This window comes from Taudactylus pleione, unplaced genomic scaffold (genome assembly GCF_031769625.1).
Source record: "Taudactylus pleione unplaced genomic scaffold, aTauple2 ptg000758l, whole genome shotgun sequence".
Classification (NCBI taxonomy): Eukaryota; Metazoa; Chordata; class Amphibia; order Anura; family Myobatrachidae; genus Taudactylus; species Taudactylus pleione.
The window spans coordinates 2,804,701-2,821,228 of record NW_028285160.1 but is presented as its reverse complement, the minus strand read 5'-3'; the positions used below and the strand labels follow the sequence as shown (position 1 = coordinate 2,821,228).

The window sequence follows — 16,528 nt, the reverse complement described above, 5'->3', positions numbered from 1 at the left end:
GCTATCATCTATCTATCTACAGTGTCTCTCTCTCTGGGGTGTTTCTACATCTATCTACAGTGTTTCTCTCTGGTGGGTTTCTCTATCTATCTACAGTCTCTCTCTCTCTGGGGTTTTTTTTCATCTATCTACAGTGTCTCTCTCTCTGGGGTGTTTCTACATCTATCTACAGTGTTTCTCTCTGGTGGGTTTCTCTATCTATCTACAGTCTCTCTCTCTCTCTCTCTCTGGGTTTTTTTTTTTTATCTATCTACAGTGTCTCTCTCTCTGGGGTGTTTCTACATCTATCTACAGTGTCTCTCTCTGGTGGGTTTCTCTATCTATCTACAGTCTCTCTCTCTGGGGTGTTTCTACATCTATCTACAGTGTCTCTCTCTGGTGGGTTTCTCTATCTATCTACAGTCTCTCTCTCTGGGGTGTTTCTTCTTCTATCTACAGTGTCTCACTCTCTGGGACTTTTCTACATCTATCTACAGTCTCTCTCTCTGGGGGATTTCTACATCTATCTATCGATCTACAGTCTTTCTCTCTCTCTGGGGGATTTCTACATCTATCTATCTATCTATCTATCTACAGTCTCTCACTCTATGGGGGAGTTTCTACATCTCCGTCATTTGGGCCTCAAGGTACTTGCAATGGCAGCAAGGCCCGTTGGATGTTGCCCTATTGATGCTGATTGCAAAGGGGCCCCCATAACAGTTCAAGCTTCAGGGCCCCAAAAATGTAGATCCACAACTGATTTTATGTAAATGTAACATATATATACTGTAATATTTAAGCACGTGATGGTGATCCTGTCTATATAAACAATGCATTGTACATATGATAGGGGATCCTGATACTTACCAGCCAGTGTCTACTCAATGAGAACTACGTATCTAAACACTTACCATTGGGATGACTTAATTGTTGGTTAGTGAATGAATGCAGAGGTACAGTGCTATTCCATACACTGACAGGAACGTTATTTAATATGTTAATGCCCACAGCCAACAAGAGGAGGGTACAGGGGTGTATCGTGACCATGAACTTTGATCGGCAGGTGGGTGAATCTTGTAGTTTCTGTAGAATCGAACCAAGCACCCATGTTCATTAGTGAACCTGCTCTACCAGGTAACTGACCCTCTAATCGAGTAACAAAGTATAATTTGAGTGCACAGTCTGGAACCTGAAAAGGGGGGTGGGCCCCCAGGCTGTGGGGCCCACCAGGGATTTCCTCTGTACCCTTGTGGGCCAGTCCGACACTGCCAGACACTGCCTTTCTATGGTATAGTGATATAATTTTAGAAAAATAATAATCTTTGCAAGTTGCAACCACTTCTTATAGCAATACACATTGCTATTATATGGTACGCAATAATAGAATATTCCTTGATAGAACATGATCTTTTTGCATTGATATATATATATATATATATATATTGTCTGTAACCAACAAGCAAGTGTGCATCATGCACTAATCTCCAGTTGTGGATACGTGTCATGTGTTCCTTTCATTTGTGTTTCTAGTGGCGTTATGCAGATGCTTTGGATATCGTCCTTATGATAATTGGACTTCTTTGTGCTGCTGCCAGCGGCACAGGGCAGACACTCCTCATCAATTTATTTGGAGAAATGACAGACACCTTTATGAAAACTGGAACAAATGGTAAATATCCTTCAGAATAATCCCTTTAGAATAATATGTTTTTGAGAGACTTCAATAGAATAGTGCCTCCTAATGGCCATAGGGCCTGATTCAGCTTTGGAAATAGAGTGAGATATCTCACTCAACTGATCATCTTGGTAACACCAGAGCCGTAACTAGACTTTTTGGTGCCCTGTGCCAGAAAGAGCATTGGCGCCCCCCTCATTTTTCAAAGGGACATAATGCACCCAAAAAAGGGCCATGGCTTCATGGGGAAGGGCCAGGGAAGAGATAGGTGCGGCCAGGAGATGCTGGGGATGAAATAAGAGGAAGCTACAAGCAAGAATGATAATAAACAGAAATATGACAGGCCCAAACAGTGCCCCCTGACCTGTGGTGCCCTGTGCGTTGGCACCGTCCGCACTACCCTAGCTACGGCCCTGGGTAACACCATGCTGCACTGCAGGTGGGGCAGATTTAAAATGTGCAGAGAGATTTAGATTTGGGAGGGAGGTGTCAAAATTGACATCTAAATTGTAGAGTATTAATAAAGCTGTGCATTATTTGTGGTCTACATGCAGAAGCAGCCAGTATTTACCCTACATGCGGGCAGACAGTGTGCAGCACTGACGCTGCAATCACACTGCCTGTCCCTGACAAAGCCTGACGGCCACGGCCGGCTTTATTAGTGTCTCGTCCGCCGCTCAGACATTACAGGGGCAGCCAGACCATTAAAGTAATACACTGTGTGCCTGGACATAGCGGTGGTTGCGGCTGCCTTTACAAGTGCCGCGGCCTCCGCTTGGACTTTACACAGGGGCCGGCCATTAGTCAGTAATACACTAACATAACAGGGCAGTGAGCCCTGTTTGTCCAGGTTCACAGTTAAGTGCTATTTCTCACTCTATTCCCAAAGCTGAATCAGGCCCATTGTTATCACATATGAGAGGATAGATATGGTACCAAAACACACACATGATATTACCAAACAATAACACTGGAATTAAGTAGATATAAAACATCTGAGCACAAGGAAAAAATATACATTTTCCTTAGAAAATTAAGCTTTCAAATGGGTTATGAAGTATAGCAGGGCTTCTCAACTGCAGTCCACAAGTACCACCAACAGGTCATGGTTTTAGGATTTCTTTAATCATGCTCAGGTGAATTAATCCATGTTGCTGGGTCAGTAATATCCCACCTGCTTTCACAAATAAAAATTATGAAAACATGACCTGTTAGGAAAACTTGAGGGTTGAGAAGCACTGAAATAGAACATAAGGTAGAAAGTAGTACTTACAGATGTGTCCTCATACGCCTAGCCTCAATACTCCATGCAGCACGAGACGTCTGACGTGAGTGGGCCGCCAAGTCCTGTGTGGCTCGGCGTGCGCTCAGTGCCGTTTTCATCCGAAATCGGATGAGACAAACTGCTTCATGAGACTGCACTGATTCATTTGATACGCGACCCTTGTATATTGCTCGCAAGCCGAGTTGCACGGGACCTGGCACGCCAAAAAAGGGCAATTTGCAGCAATAGTGTAGGAGGATACATCTGTAACCAATTTGCCCTTGTGTAACCTGCAAAAACTCGTACAGCAAGGTAGGTCTAGATGGGGAGGCCAAAGGAGTAACTACCTCTTCTTCCCTAGCAGAAACTTGTTTTTACAAAGGATGGCTGCTAGTTATGAGATGTTCAGGTTGATGCTATGCCTTCACTGTTACTTCAGAAGTGAACAGTCACTGTATACAGCACCAATTCCAGGTTTATATCTATGATATTATTGGCCAGTTTTGTTAAACTGATTGCTCCGAAGCCTCTCTTCCAATGGAGATCATAACTCTGCTTCCAATAATTATACATTAGATTTATAAAAGAAATAAATTAATTCTACTAGTAATTAAAATAACTTATTTATTATGGCTCTTGTGATAAGATACTTAAGCAAAAGGCAATCTGATGTCCTTGCAAATCTGTCACTATAGTCTCTGACTTATGTAGGCTTTCCATTGCCTGTATAACACAAATAAGATTGTGTAGCTGTATGCTGGATTTCATTCACTTTAGGAGAGAGATAGTAGTAATTTCCAGAGGTGGATAATATGGTAGCAGGGGTTCAGCAGTTCTTTAACATGCCCTTGCTGAACATTTATTACAGTATCTAGCCACATGGTTGACATTTACCATGTTGACATTCACAAAGTCGCCATTACAATGGCAACACTAGAATTGTCAACATGGTTCAACATATCGACAGGCATCAGGTTGACATGTACACAATATCAACATTTTAAATATTGACATTCCCAGAAGGGTTAGGCCACAGGGAAGGTTAAGGTTAGGCTTGGGCACTAGGGGGAGGGTTAGGGATAGAGCGGGTATACCTACCGGAATGCTGGCACATCACATTACACCGCCGGAACTGGGGCACATGACCGCCAGTACCTAGAAGACACTGGAAGAAGATTCTGTAGGAGCAGCTGCCGCCGGGACCAGGTAAGTAACCGCTGGGCCACCAGGAACGTTAGGTCGACATTCTATCATGTTGACATGTCATCAGTGTAGACATGATGGATGTTGGACATGGTCACTGTTGACAAGGTAAGTATGTTGATAATTCGCCCATTTCCACATCCTCATGTCGACCCAATGCATGTCGACATGAGAACATAACCACACCCTTGCTTACCTGAGAACGCTATTTTACAGCGCAGTTACGCCTCTTCAGTTGCAAGTGTAGATGCCATGCGTCCTGCAGACAGCTACCTTCCCTTCCAAAGCCCAGTAGTGAGACTGCAAACTAGTTCAAGTACTTACCTCCCTTGTGTCTTACTGATGCTCCCTTCAGTGATTAGGCTATTGTTTGTTGCTTCCTATTGGTTACTATAGCAACAGCCACAAACTGATCTGTACAGGGAGCTACAGTAAGCCAGAGGAGGTGAGTAATTTCCATGTATATGGAGCTCTTTCAACATCTTGCTAATGGACCAACAAATGTCTTGTCATGCTCCTGAGAATAACAATAACAATAGTATAAGAGAACATACTTATTATGGTTAGTTATCTTTCTATTGCTTCTCAAATAACTATTACTATAAACATTTAGCTGCTGTTATCCTAATATGTGCCGCTTAGTTCTACTTTCCCCATGCTAAAAGTTGCCTGCCATCCAAGTAAATAAGGCACCCTCTTCTGCTATTTAATACCTGTTATTAATTCATACTGTTATTAAATCACTCCCGGCCCCCCGGAAAGGCAGGCAAGCCTCCCGGCGACCCAATGTCAGTAATCTCGGCATTGTGTTGCGGGGGTGGGGCCAAAAATACGTAATCATGTGACCACGCCCCAACCCCCCCCCCCCGCTCCGCCTGCAAATGTCAGGTAATATGTCTGGCCGCACCCCCCTATGCCAGCCACACCCCCTGCTATGCCGACCTGGCTGCTCCCTCCCGGAGGGGGCAGCCAGAATGCCGGCAAGCTTGTATTAATTATAGTATACACATAGAATAACTACTAGAAGTAATTGTACACACTCTCTCTCTCACTCTCTTTCGGGGAGATTTATCAGGACATGGGGAGAGATAAAATGATGATAGATAAAGTACCAACCAATCAGTTTCTAACTGCCATTTTGCAGACTGTGGGGCAGGTGTACTATAGGATCACTTATCCTGCCGCTATAGCTCTTCCTGGTCTGTCTGTTATCATGGCAAAGCAAGAAGCAATAACACCAAAACACAAAGAGGGGGGAAAGAAAACTCCCCCCTCCTGCGATCCGCGCAAGACCCACAGCGCATCAGCCTAGTGCTTATGTGCTGTGTCGTACTTTCCGGCCGGCCCCACATTGCAAGGTCTCGTGCGCAGCACATACTGGAAGGTAATTCTGCTGAAATGCGATAAAACGATAAGCCACAAAACTGTGCTTATTGGGTTTTTTTTTATAACATCTGAATGATTTAACATCTCCATATAATAGTATGGGAACATCGAAATCTTTAGATGTTTGCAGGTAATGTAGAGAAATAATTTTCTCTATGTTATCTGCTTTCATACATACCGAGGTTTGTTGTGTCAAATAGAATTGTTATAGCGCATTTGACACTTACCACCTCTTCTTACATCTCCTCTTGTGTTGTAAAAATGACAGTTAGAAGCTGATTGGTTGCTGTTGAAATATGGAGTGCACTACGTGCTACCTCCTTGAATGCTCCTTACTTTCTACTTTACCAAGATAGTCACCGTTTGGTCTTCTGCACATGTGCGGTACCATCTCATCACTGTGTATGAGCGTCACAATGGGACACTGCCACATTATCTTATATATATATCTACTGTATGTTCTGCGTATCCCTGCAAAGTTACCTTCATACATCATCAGCAGCTATATGTTCCGCTCAAACCAGATTAGCAAGAATGTAACTGTGAGTACGGCTGTACCAGTAACTACTACACTTCAATAGACCTGACACCTGGCTAAGCACCTGGACTGTTTAGTGTATCTGTAATTTTGCACCAAATAACACACATATCAACAGTTGGCACTTTATCTCTCTTCACTTCATTTCTCTCCAAGGTTTGATACATCTCCCCAACTGAGAAAAAAAAGTGGGGAAGTAGCTCAAATCAACCAATCAGCTTCTGTCATTTATCTAGCACAGTCTATGAAATGACAGAAGCTGATTGGTTGCATTTGGCAATGTCTTCTCAAAGGCTTGATACATCTCCCTGTGGGGCCCATTTATTAATGATCGCATTTTGCACTGCGATCAGGGCATGCAGTACCACCCCTGATCGCATTGCAAAATGCGATCCTATCTGCCGGATGTATTATCCGGGACATTCAGGGAGATGGGCTCCGAAAAGAGCCCGTCCCTGCGATGTCTCCGGAGGGCAGTCAGGGCTTCTGCGCATGCGCAGTCCCGCGGACTGCACATGAGCGGCGCCCATTGCCGGCGGAGGGATCTGACAGATCCCTCCGCCGGCTGATATACGGTAAGTCCCCATAGATTACAGCGGCTAACGTTGTCTTCAGATAGCATTGGCTGCTGGGGCCAATATCGGGAATGCTTCGCATTCCCGATATTGATACATTTTGCAGCATCGCATCCCCCATAGAAACCTATGGGGGAGGCGGCTGCCGGCGGCAATGGAGGGATCGCAGCAGGTATCGGAGATAGCTGCTGCGGTCCCTCCTCCATACATCCGGGGGATACTTAGTATTTGAGGTAAACACCTGTTTTCGGGGGAATTTACCTCAAATTCACTTTGATAAATGGGCCCCTGTGTCTGTTCAGCACCATTTTTTTATTTACATTCCAGCTTTATTAGGACTGAATATTTTTGATTCATTTATATGAAAATAAATGTATTGTTATAGAATCAAAAATAAATAATTTTGAGACAGCAAATATTTCACAATAAACACACTACAAAATACTTATATTATGTTGTTTAAAACTAAATTGATTTTAGAAATTAATTTTGTTGTGAATTTGTTAGAAATTCTAATATAGCTGCATAAGATGCTTTTTTTTTCTTGCAGCATCAAGAAATGGTTCTGATTGTATCATCTCTACTATAGAAACTGACATTTCCTGGTAGGTAATGACATATTGTTCTAACCCATTGTTCTTTGGGCCTGATTCAGCAAGGAACGCAGGGATGCAGACGCACGTATCCAGCAGCTGCAAGAATATGCTAATGAATGCATACGCGCGGCAATCGCAGCAAAAGGATACAGACGCCCAGCACTACATAATGCCGCCCCTTTTACCCTCCACTAACGTCAGTACTGATGCGCAAGGCTGAGAAAACATCGGCAACATCAGAGCAGCACGCAGACTAAAGGTAGACCTGACCCTGCCGCAGGAGGTGAGAGACTTCCTGCACGCAGAGGGATACCAGGCTGCATCCGGCATCTCAGAGGCTAATTTATGCACGCCCCTGTAACGGGGTGCGAACGCAATGGCACGCCTGCGTTTGGCTGACCACTCCCCGTATCCACCCACAAACAGCACTTCCTGTCAATCACTTTTTCCTAGGTCTGCGTATTCACTGCGCTCGCTTTTTCGGATGCAGTGAGTGGTTCGCGGACACACACTGTGACCCAGACACATGCACAGACTGCGAACATTGGCCGATTGAGTGCGTCTGCATCCATGCGTTCCTTGCTGATTCAGGCCCTTTGTTCCACACAAAGGGCTCTATTTATTAACATTATTTTACTAAAATAAAGTGAAAAAGGGTGTTTTCACACCCTTTTCACATTATTTTAGTATCACCTATAGTTATTACAGGGCAATTGGAGTAGAATTCGTAAAATTCGACTCCAACCCTTAAGTATCACTTATTTTTAGTAAACAGATCGCATTTCCCATAATTGTAATGGGAAATGTGATCCGACCAAAGTTACTAAAAATAAATTGTAAAAAAATACCGGGGAAAGCCCTGTGATAATAACGCCACCTGGAGGTGGCGTTATCCAGAATCTCCCCCGGTTACCGGACTCCTACTCTGCTCTAAAAGGCAGAGCAGAGCCCGGAGCTGGTCCCAGTGATCAGCTGTGTGGTCTAAACAGACCGCAAGCTGATCTCTGCTAACAAAAAAAATAAAAAATAGTCAAAAAAAAAATTCACTTACCTGACTCCAGGGAACGGTGGTCGGGGCTCCGGTGATGACTCCCCTCCGGTCAGCTGGTCTCCCATACTGCACTGCGGCCTGGTAATCAGGTGATCGGGTCCCAGTGCAGTATAAGATATTAGGTGCCCAGAGGCATGGAAGACATCACCGGAGCACCGATGACTGCAGGTAAGTGCTATTAAGGGAAGGGGGTCCGCGATTGCGCGGGGCAGGGCTTAATGACAGGGTGGGGCTTAGCGCTGGGGGGGGTAGCAGCGGCGGCCGGTCGGCGCATGCGTGGGGCACTAGTCACGGCATTTTATTTGCGAAAATATCGTGACTAGAATGCGGAGGGGATTAGCAGGGACAGAGCTTTATCGCAAGCTCTGTCCCTGCAAGAGATTTGTAGTAAATCCCTGTGATATTGCCTGAATTCGCAATGCGAATTAATTTGATAATATCACACTACAATCTGCATTACAAATGCAGACTGTAGTAAATAGAGCCCATAACTTGTTATATTTGTCACCTATTATATTACCAGAAAACATGACTGTCCTTTTGAGGATCCTAAAAAAAGTCACACAGGAATTTTGCTCCTATTTATTTTTCCCAAAAAGTGGGATGTACAGTATAATGTAGAACCTGCTCTATTCCTAACCCTCCCCCCAGTGCCCAAGCCTGACCTCACCCCCTTCCCCCACACAGCCTAACCCTAACCTTCCTGGGGGCATCTAACCTTAACCATTAGCATTCTGGGAATGTCAATATTTCAGATATCGACATTGTGAACATGTCAACGTGGTGCCTGTCGATATGTTTCTTTTCTATTTCATAGAAACTGCATATTATGCAATATATTTTTATTAAGGGTTCCAAAAAGAAAACGTAGAGACATACAGATGCAGAAAAAAAAACACCAACATATCCATATCAAAATCTATACATATTGGAATCCAAATTTCAAATATATATATAAGAAACATTATACAAGAAAACAGAATAAAGAAAAAGAAAACAAAAGGAATATCAGACAGGGAAGGGTCTTCTTGTATTAGCATATAATCTTTAGCCAAAGACAAACCAGTCATATTATATTAAATGGTTGAAACATTGGAAGACATATAGTTTTTAAATTCCGTTGAGGACTTATATTCTAGCCAAAAAAACCAAGTATTAGCGAAATTAGAAGGCCTATTGGTAGAAAAGACCAAAAGGTGTTCCATGGACATATATTGGTCAATTCTTTGGAACCAATCTTTACGGGTGGGGGGGTTGCAGGAATTCCAATAAATCGGAATGACTGCTCTTGCTGCATTACTCAAATGGCGCAGCAAGGACTTTTTGTAATATCCTAGTGAGATATGTGAGTGGTTAAGTAGCCAGAATGCCAGATCTCTAGGGACAGGGGTGCCTAAAATTTGTTATAAAATGGAGATAACCTCTAACCAAAATTTAGATAGCTGAGGGCAATCCCACCATATATGCTGTAGTGATCCTGGAGCTTTGAGACATCTCCAACAGGAGTCAGATTTGGTTGGGAACATGGCATGAAGTAGGGTGTCTGTACCATCTCATTAAAATCTTATATTGGGTTTCCTTGATAGTCGCGCAGATTGAGCTACAGTGAGTTTTAAGAAATATAGTCTGCCACTCTTGTTCCGTAAGGGAAATACCCAAATCTAGTTCACAGTTTTTAGCCCAAGGAGGGATAAAAGAGGAAGGGTTGGTTAAGAGAATCTGGTATATGGCAGAAATTGTGTGGGTGGGAGGGAGAAGTTGGTGAGATGCAAAGTCTCTCAAAGGGGGTAAGGTCTCTTTTACAAATTTTAAGTCTATCTGCGGAAGTCAAAAAGTGGCGAACCTGTAGGTACTTCCAGAAGTCAGAGTGTGGGATTGACCAATTTTCCTTTCGTTTTGTAAATGATTTAACACCAGAAATTGCATATTATCTTTGCATGCCATTTTTATTCATTGTTTTTGTTTCTAAAATATTGTGGATTTCTTCTCTATATTATACATCATTTACTAAGTTTATGGGCCCTATTTACTAAAACCCGTCTTTAAAATGTGGTTGTAGTGTGATATTTTTGCCTAAGTTTGTATTGCAAATGTAAAAAATATTATAGGGATTTATCAAAAATCCCTTGCAGGGACAGAGCTTGCGATAAAGTCTGTCCCTGCAAATCCCCTCCGCAGTCTTTTCACTGTATTTTCCGCAAAACACACAGGGGGAAGGTGCCCGTTCATGCGCCAACCAGCTCACCTAACCCACTTACCTCCGATTATCGGTGTTCCGGTGATGTCTTCTGGGGCTCCGGTCAGCTGGTTTCCCGGCCTGCACTGTGATCCTGGTCAGCTGTTCTATGCAGCAGCTGACTAGGGTCACAGCGCAGGAGCTGGGGGATCAGCTGACCAGAGCCCCAGAGGACATCACTGAGCTTCGATCACCATGGATGCAGGTAAGAGTTGTGTTTTTTTTTTTTATTACAATTTTTTTTTTGCAGTGATCAGCTTGTGGTCTGTTTAGACCACACAGCCGATCACTGGGGCCCAGCTCCCAGTTCTGCTCTGCCTGTTAGAGCAGAGCAGGAGTCAGGGAACCCGAGGAAACCCTGGATAACGCCATCTCCAGGTGGCGTTATTATTACAGGGTTTCCCCTGGTATTGTTTTACATTTTATTTTTAGTAACTCTGGCCAGATCACATTTCCCATTACAATTATGGGAAATGCGATCTACTTACTAAAGATATGTGATAATTAGGATTTGGAGTAAAATTAGCACAGTAGCGCACACAGGGGGGGTTCTGAGTACACAGAAACCCCCCCAGACAGACTCGAGAGCAGGCATCATGCTCTTAAGCCCAGCCTCCTCACGGCAAAATGCAGCAATTTGCGGGTCACTTGGGAGGTAATTCCATGAGAATTGCATGATTTGGCTCCGCCCCTCCATATTGACCCACAAATCACGGCAGTTTCACATTAGCGGGAGGAGCCCAATGACATGGTGTCAGCCTGCCAGGTAAGGGTGTGTGTAAGGGTGTGTGTGTAATGTATATATGTATGTGTGTTTAATGTATGTGTGACATATGTATGTATATATGTGTGTGCATATCTACTGTATATATGTGTATATATATATATACACACACACATATGTGTGTGTGCATTTGCCCATGTAGTACCACTCCCCCTTAATTCATTAATCCCTCCCTGAGATGAAGACCAGGTCTTCCCCTGAGGCAGAGACCATCCAGCCGCTCTCAAAGGGGGTGTGCCAGCCAACTGATATTGCACTACAAGAGGACGCCAATGAGCACTGCTTTCCGCCAAATCCTGGTTCAAAGAACCATGGCCCACCACCCGAAAGTAACTTACTTCCCCCAAACTAACTAAAGCAAGACCTGCAACCACAAAAAAACTGACTATCCTCAAACCAGCTACACCCATTGCCCTGACCAAATCTCATTGTCCTGTATCATAAAAACAAATAGCTGAACTCCCCCCTACAGCCATGGCCAAAGGTTTTGAGAATGACACACGTATTGGTTTTCACAAAGTTTGCTGCTTCGGTGTTTTTAGAGCTTTTTGTCAGATGTTACTATGGTACACTGAAACAAAATTACAAGCATTTCATAAGTGTCAAAGGTTTTTATTGACAATTACATTAAGTTTATGCAAAGAGTCAATATTAGCAGTTTTGACCCTTCTTTTTCAAAACCTCTGCAATTCACCCTGGCATGCTGTCAATCAACTTCTGGGCCACATACTGACTGATGACCACCCATTCTTGCCTAATCAATGCTTGGATTTTTTCAGAATTTGCGGGTTTTTGTTTGTCCACCCGCCTCTTGAGGATTGACCACAAGTTCTCAATGGGATGAAGGTCTGGGGAGTTTCCTGGCCATGGACCCAACATTCCCTTTTGCCTTATGGAAAGATGGTCCATCATGCTGGAAAAGGCATTGTTTGTCACCAAACTGTTCTTGGATGGTTGGGAGAAGTTGCTCTTGGAGGATGTTTTGGTACCATTCTTTATGCATGTTCTTAGGCAAAATTGTAGGTGAGCCCACTCCCTTGGCTAAGAAGCAACATGAATGGTCTGAGAAGCAACATGAATACTATTAGCATGACACAGGACGAAGACTTTTGGAAGATGGGTTGGTGTCAAGAAGGGCAGCAAAGAAGCCACTTCTCTCCAGGAAAAACATCAGGGACAGACTGATATTCTGCAAAAGGTACAGGGATTGGACTGCTGAGGACTGGGGTAAAGTTATTTTCTCTGATGAATCCACTTTCAGATTGTTTGAGGCATCTGGAAAAACACTTATCCAGAGAAGGAAAGGTGAGAGCTTCCATCTTGCCTGTGTCATGCCAACAGTAAAGCATCCTGAGACCATTCATGTGTGGGGTTGCTTCTCAGGCAAAATTGTGAGTGAGCACACTCCCTTGGCTAAGAACACAGCCATGAATAAAGAATGGTACCAAAACATCCTCCAAGGGCAACTTCTCCCAACCATCAAAGAACAGTTTGGTGACGAACAATGCCTTTTCCAGCATGATGGAGCACCTTGCCATAAGGCAAAAGTGATAACTAAGTGGTTCGGGGAACAAAACATACAGTCAGGTGCATAAATATTGGGACATTGACAGAATTTTCATATTATGGCCTCTATTCACCACCACAATGGCTTTGAAATGAAACAAACAAGATGTGCTTTAACTGCACACTTTCAGATTTAATTTGAGGGTAATTACATCCAAATCAGGTGAACGGTGTAGGAATTACAACGGTTTCTATATGTGCCTCCCACTTTTTAAGAGGCCAAAAGTGATGGGACAAACTAAACAATCCTAAATCTAACTTTCACTTTTTAATACTTTGTTGCAAATCCTTTGCAGGCAATTACAGCCTGAAGTCTGGAACGCATAGACATCACCAGACACTGGGTTTCATCCCTGGTGATGCTCTGCCAGGCCTCTACTGCAAATGTCTTCAGTTCCTGCTTGTTCTTGGGGCATTTTCCCTTCAGTGTTGTCTTCATCAAGTGAAATGCATGCTCAATCGGATTCAGGTCAGGGGATTGACTTGGCCATTGCATAACATTCCACTTTTTAGCCTTAAAAAACCCTTTGGTTGATTTTGCAGTATGCTTCGGGTCAATGTCCATCTGCACTGTGAAGCGCCGTCCAATGAGTTCTGAAGCATTTGACTGAATATGAGTATATATTGCCCGAAACACTTCAGAATTCATTCTGCTGCTTTTGTCAGCAGTCACATCATCAATAAATACAAGGGAACCAGTTTCATTGGCAGCCATACATGCCCACGCCATGACACTACCACCACCATGCTTCACTGATGAGGTGGTATGTTTTGGATCATGAGCAGTTCCTTTCCTTCTCCATACTCTTCTCTTCCCATCACTCTGGTACAAGTTGATCTTTGTCTCATCTGTCCATAGGATGTTGTTCCAGAACTGTAATAGCTTTTTTAGATGTTGTTTGGCAAACTCTAATCTGGTCTTCCTGTTTTTGTGGCTCACCAATGGTTTACATCTTGTGGTGAACACTCTATATTCACTCTTGTGAAGTCTTCTCTTGATTGTTGACTTTGACACATATACACCTACCTCCTGTAGAGTGTTCTTGATTTGGCCAACTGTTGTGAACGGGTTTTCTTCACCAGGGAAATAATTCTTTTGTCATCCACCACAGTTGTTTTCCGTGGTCTTCCGGTGTTGCCGAGCTCTCCAGTGCGTTCTTTCTTTTTAAGAATGTTCCAAACAGTTGATTTGGCCACACCTAATGTTTTTGCTATCTCTCTGATGGGTTTGTTTTGATTTTTCAGCCTAATGATGGCTTGCTTCACTGATAGTGACAGCTCTTTGGATCTCATATTGAGTCGACAGCAACTGATTCCAAATGCAAATGTCACACCTAGAATCAACTCCAGACCTTTTACCTGCTTAATTGATAATGAAATAACGAGGGAATAGCCCACACCTGTCCATGAAATAGCTTTTGAGTTGATAGTCCCATTACTTTTGGCCCCTTAAAAAGTTTGAGGCAAGGTAATTCCTACACCGTTCACCTGATTTAGATGTAATTACCCTCAAATTAAATCTGAAAGTGTGCAGTTAAAGCACATCTTGTTTGTTTCATTTCAAAGCCATTGTGGTGGTGAATAGAGGCCAAAATATGAAAATTCTGTCAATGTCCCAATATTTGTGCACCTGACTGTATAAATTTTGGGTACATGGCCGGGAAACTCCCCAGACATTAATCCATTGAGAATGTGTAGTCAATCCTCAAGAGGTGGGTGGACAAACAAAAACCCACAAATTCTGACAAACTCCAAGGGGCATATACAATCGGGTGCGAGGTTTAGCAAGGAAAAAACCTCATCCCCAATTTAGAAATACCGCGGGTATGCGCGCTCCCACTACCCGCGGTATTCAATTAAAAAAATAGTGGTCGTGGGGTTTTCAGCTCTGAAAACCCTGCACCGCGTAAATAAAATAAATTCTTCACTTACCTGGCCGGGGGTCTCCAGTGGTCTCTGCGGCTCCCGGTGGCCTCCCCTCTCTCTTCTTACTGGAGAGGGGGCTGCTGGGAGTCTCGGGGACTCCCGGGAGGCTCCAGGGGCTGGTGGGAGGGGCATGGGATGATAGATGTAGTTCTCCCAGCGCCCATTCCGGGGGCCACACGGACACTGGGGAGGCACACTGGCAGTGGGGATCACACACACACTCATACACACTCACATAAACCGCACACAATGACATACTCACCCTACTACAGAAGAGCCGGCTCCCGATGTTGGATGCAAAAGACAGTGCTGCAGAAGGTAAGTAATTAAGGTGTAATTAAGCTCATTGGAAACTTCTAATTGCTTAATTAGACCTAAGAGGGGGTGCCACTGGGGTGCCAGATCAAGTTCCACAGATTTTTCCTAAAAATAATGATTTTAGGAAAAATCATGCTTGCTCTGGAGGTGCGTGAAAAAAAACCTCCCGACGTGAAAAAAAAAAAAAACGCACCTGCAGGAAAAACCTCGCAGGTGCGGGTTTTTTGCTATTCTCGCACCCAACTGAATATGTTCCCAAGCATTGATTAGGCAAGAATGGGCAGCCATCAGTCAGTAGTGGCCCAGAAGTTGAATGACAGCATGCCAGGGTGAATTGCAGAGGTCTTAAAAATGAAGGGTCAAAACTGCAAATATTGAACCACAAGGGTTTAGAGTGTTGCCACTTTAATAATGTGCTGGTAGTGTCCCTTTTAATTTTGTTTGTATAGGCAATGACTGGTAGTGGGGTGGGGTTTAAGGTGTACTTAGTGGGAATGAGATAGATCCCCTTCCATTGTGTATGATGACATAATCAGCCAGTGTCCAACGTCATTCCCTACCATCCAAGTGGGCATAGAGAGGGAATAGTGAAGGGCAAGAAACTGTCTTTGTTCCAGTTTTTTTTGGATAGAGTAGTACCAGTCTGGTTGTTCCCCTTCCCCCTTGGCTGCAGCATTGCTGGTGGGGGATAATAGGCATAGGAGGGGTTCTTCTCCTCAGCCTCTCGTGCCCCTTATTGATGATGGCTCTGGGGCACAACTCCTCTTTACAGGCCAGGGCAGGTGGGGTTGCCCGGCCAGTTAATGCAGGCTGGCCCCACCTTTGGGTGTGGCTGTGCCAGCTTCCGTGAGGCCGTGGTGTCACTTCCTCGGTTATTGCACAGGCAGGAATTCTGTCTCCCCTGAGTAGAGCTTGGCGGTCATTACTCCGCCACTCCAGGGTACTGCCTGAACGGCTGTCCAGTGCACCTTCTGTTGTCATACCTGCACGTACTGCCCCTGCTCCTTCAGTTGCGGCAAGCTCCCACCTTGATCCTGCTGATGCAATTGCTGCCCTATGGACGCTGTCATCTCTGGCTGGCACATTGACCCCTTTTTGCTCACTTCACGATCTTCCACGGCAGGATCCTCAGGAGACTGGTCACTAGCGGGTGCTTTCCCCTGTGCTGGCACAACTGGGCCCTTTGGCTGGACAGCTTCTTTCCGCTCTGGGTGTTCAGACCCCTGTGCCTCCTCCTCTTGTTACCCTAATGCCTGTGGTGTCTTTTGCTGCTCCCATGTCTTCTGGTTTTGATGATGTTCCTACAGGCACTCCTTTGACAGCAGATGTGTTGGATGATGGTAGCTGTTCAGGTTCTCTGGGTGAATCCACTACGCCTGCACGTAAGTGCAGCAAGCATGCATGTTCTTCCTCCTCTTCCTCTAGCTCTGG

At 44.3% G+C, this 16,528-nt stretch overlaps 1 protein-coding gene across 1 annotated transcript in view; it reads left to right on the top strand.

Annotated features, from left to right (window-relative positions):
• LOC148476986 (ATP-dependent translocase ABCB1-like) overlaps positions 1–16,528 on the top strand; it is a 248,609-nt gene that overhangs the window by 22,300 nt on the left and 209,781 nt on the right. Inside the window, exons 2-3 of the mRNA XM_088457386.1 lie at positions 1,510–1,648; positions 7,171–7,225. Coding sequence (XP_088313512.1) covers positions 1,510–1,648; positions 7,171–7,225 — 194 coding nt within the window. The remainder of the gene's footprint in view (positions 1–1,509; positions 1,649–7,170; positions 7,226–16,528) is intronic.